General features: G+C 51.4%; 1 protein-coding gene across 1 annotated transcript in view; it reads right to left on the bottom strand.

Moving 5' to 3' along the window:
• ACVR1B (activin A receptor, type IB) overlaps nt 1-3,357 on the bottom strand; it is a 7,245-nt gene that overhangs the window by 3,421 nt on the left and 467 nt on the right. Inside the window, exons 2-5 of the mRNA XM_009994080.1 lie at nt 3,245-3,357; nt 1,752-2,000; nt 385-615; nt 1-68 (exon numbers count right to left, since the gene is read on the bottom strand). The exon at nt 1-68 is cut by the window's left edge and continues 1 nt beyond it. Of these exons, the coding sequence (XP_009992382.1) occupies nt 1-68; nt 385-615; nt 1,752-2,000; nt 3,245-3,357 (661 nt within the window). The remainder of the gene's footprint in view (nt 69-384; nt 616-1,751; nt 2,001-3,244) is intronic.

Genomic DNA, 3,357 nt, shown 5'->3' with positions numbered 1-3,357 from the left:
GTAGTCAAAGAGGGACCCGTGCTCGTGGTAATCAGAGACAAGCCAGAGCTGAGTCCATGTTCCATTATCTGGAAAGAGCAGATGGAAGAGGAAAGGGAAGAGCCTGTGCTCAAGACACACTGGGAGGGCACAGAACCACCCAGCACCCTATGGTGCAGGGGAGGGCTGCGGGATGAGGCTGCAGCTCAACAACCACCCCGGAGGCAAATAAGGTGAAGACCTTGAAGGCCAAACAGGGCTGTGTGGGGCACAGCTGAGGGAGCAGATCAGGTCCCAGCAGCAGCAGAGAAACATTCCCACCTGGAGCTACCTGAGAGGCAGCTGCCAGCTCTCCTTAACCCTTGGATGGAAGGGCAGCTCCCCAGAGCAAGGACCTTTGGTTACCTTTGTTATCGGCAGCGATAAATCCCAGGATGTTCTCGTGGCGCAACATGACGGTTTGGTAGATCTCTGCCTCCCTGAACCAGGAACGTTCCTCACGGGAGGAGAAGATCTTGACAGCCACGTCCCCGCCGCGCCAGCGGCCGCGCCAGACCTCCCCAAAGCGGCCTTTGCCAATGATCTCCTGCAGGACAATGGTCCGAGCCACCGTCCGCTGGACAAAGAGCGGCAAACCTGCGCAGGGGGAATCGGGAGAGTGAAGCTGTGGAGCAGCAGGATCACAGACTGGTCTGAGTTGGAAGGGATCTTAAAAGATCATCTAGATTCAACTCCCCCTGCATGGGCAGGGACACCTCCCACCAGCACAGGTTGCTCTAAGCCCCATCGAACCTGCCCTTCAACACTTCCAGGGATGGAGCAGCTACAACTTGCTGCTCCTGAAAAGCCCCAGGCCTGAAGTTGAGCATCACCAGACCCAGATGGCTCTAAGTTTGGTGACAACCAGCAGCCTAAGCCAGACCCAAACCAGCAAATGGTGGTAGGTCCTGTGCAGGACGTGCTGTTTGGCTGCTGGGGCAGCTCCTGCACATGGCTTGGCAGCAGCTTGTAAAGCCCCAGTGACCAGGCACAGAGAAGCAGGAACAGATGATGGAACTTCACAATATGCAAAGAATGGAACTCACTGAAGACAAACTCTGCTCAGAAGCAGCAAACCCCAGAACTCTCCTTCAGAAAGGTCCTAACAGAACTGCCACCTCTTAGGTAAAGTACAGAGCTCACCTGCTGGGAGGGGGCACAGCAGAGATCCCCAAACATTTTATAAATAGCAGATGTGGTGCTAGAGGTTTGTTCCCTGGTTAAATTCAGGCTGTTACGTTCTCTGCCTCTGTGGATTCTCCTACAGTGTCCAGCTGTTGCAAAATTCATGTTTTTTTTTTAACCTAATTGCTTTCCTAGTTCAGAGTCATGGATCCAGTGATGACTTCCCTGCCTATTCTGGGGATAATCTCCTTTCAGTGCAGGTGACACCTTGCACCCTCCTGGGAAAGCCAACAACACACAGGCGAGCAGTTCATGTCTGTTTCCAACCCAAACCCAGACTGAATCTGAAACAGATGTCAGATCCTTTGGCAGAAAAGGAGGGAAGCTGCACAGAACTACTATTATTACACATCAGCAGTTAAGGAGGAGCTGAACTGTTGCTCTCACCTGGCCTGAGCACTGACACGGGGCCACAGTGTGGAACACACCCTCCTGTGACTCATAGCAGGGCAAGGGCCTCCAAGCTGTGGCAACCAGGAGCCCAGAACAGGCCACTCCATGACAACCACAACTTCTCATTCCAGTCATTTCCAGTCATGTCTCCATACCTGAGCCAGAGCCAGAGGTGGAGAGATCGTAGACTAGATCTTGCAAGGTCTTATCCTTTGACAGGCACATTTCACAAGAGGGGTCTTCCATGTCCAGCCGCTGACGGTTGTGATAGACCCGTTGGTGGTGGTGAAAAACAAAGACTACAATGATCATGACAACAAACACCAGGAAGACAGGTCCAGCAATCACTGCCACCAGCTCCACGGGACCCCAGCTTGACGGGGGTTCATTATCCTTCAGGTGTCCTTGAGAGGAAAGGGAGGAGAAAAAACACACACTTTCAGAAAATCCTCACCCCTTCACAAGTGTTTTTTAAGGTCTTTCTGCTGGTGTTTTAATTATCCCCTCAGAGTCTGGACCATCTTAGCTTGCTGTTCCAGGATGCTAGAGGACACAGCAAATAGCAGCTAACATGGGACTGATCAAGTCCTCAGGAAGGCAGATGACAGCTCAAGCCCCCAAAAGAGGATGGGGCATCAGTGGTGGGATCAGGGGTCACGACACTTGCTGTTGGAAAGAGGACAGGACCCTGTTCTGGGCTGAATTTGCTACAAAAGGCTGTTTTACCCCCCACCTGAACTCCTCAAGTGGGATAAGAAACAGTCACTAAGGGCTCACTTCTCTTCCCCCTTCCTCCTTTAAGAACCAGAGAAGACTCATATCTGGAGCCAACAATTATTTGCCTTTTTGAGAACAGGTAAGACTTTCCCAGTGTGCCCAGGGAGAATGGATCCCACAGTCTTCATACACCCCTCCAAATACCAGCCCAGAACAGAGGGCAGGGAGGTGTGAGGAAGCACTGCATGCCCTCTGTGTCCCAGGAATCTGAGAGCAGCAGACGTTTCCCACACCCTCACTCCAAGGCAGGACTCCTTCCTCTTCATGTCTCCACAATCTGGGCTCCCCTCCACCCCACACACTTTACTATGAACCTGCTGCAACTTCTCCCACTGATGGCTCATCACTGGAAAGATCTGCAGTCCTCAAGGAAAGCCAATCTACCTGATAAAAGGTAGGCTACAGCCCAGCCCAGAGCCAGCCCAAGGGATCTGAGTTGTACCCAGGGAAAACAGAGGGTCCCCAGCCCCCTGCTGGCACCCAGCATCACACAGCAGAGGTTTGTACTTAACTGCAGATGAACAGGGCTGCAGGAAAGCAGGGCTGGTGAGAGGACATGGAGCTATTAAGTGCTGGTGGGGAAGGAAAACCCCTAAACTTTGGAAGCTTCTCCTACCCTGAAGGACAACCTCATCATCTGGTGACATTTTGTCATCCACAGGGGAGTTCAAGCAACTTCACATCTTAATTTGATGTAGTTTGTTATTATTTCCACTTTAAAGATCAAGGAAATAAACCAAGTGCTCAAGTTCATACAGTAACCTAAGGGAAGTAGTGAAAACAGGGCTGAGAACTCCTTATTCCCAGTCCCAAGCAGGGAGTTTCTCTCCTCCCCACTTCAAACAGACAATTTATTTAGCTCTCTACTCACCACTGGGAACCATTAAATCAATTTTGTTGCAAAAATCAGAGTAGCAGCAGTGAGTATTGCGCAGATCTTCTGAGCTCAGACAGTAGAAGGGTTTCCCAGCAGGAATCAGTTTT

The sequence above is a fragment of the Chaetura pelagica genome, unplaced genomic scaffold (genome assembly GCF_000747805.2).
Source record: "Chaetura pelagica isolate M959 unplaced genomic scaffold, ChaPel_1.0 scaffold743, whole genome shotgun sequence".
Classification (NCBI taxonomy): Eukaryota; Metazoa; Chordata; class Aves; order Apodiformes; family Apodidae; genus Chaetura; species Chaetura pelagica.
This window is presented reverse-complemented; position numbering and strand designations above follow the sequence as displayed.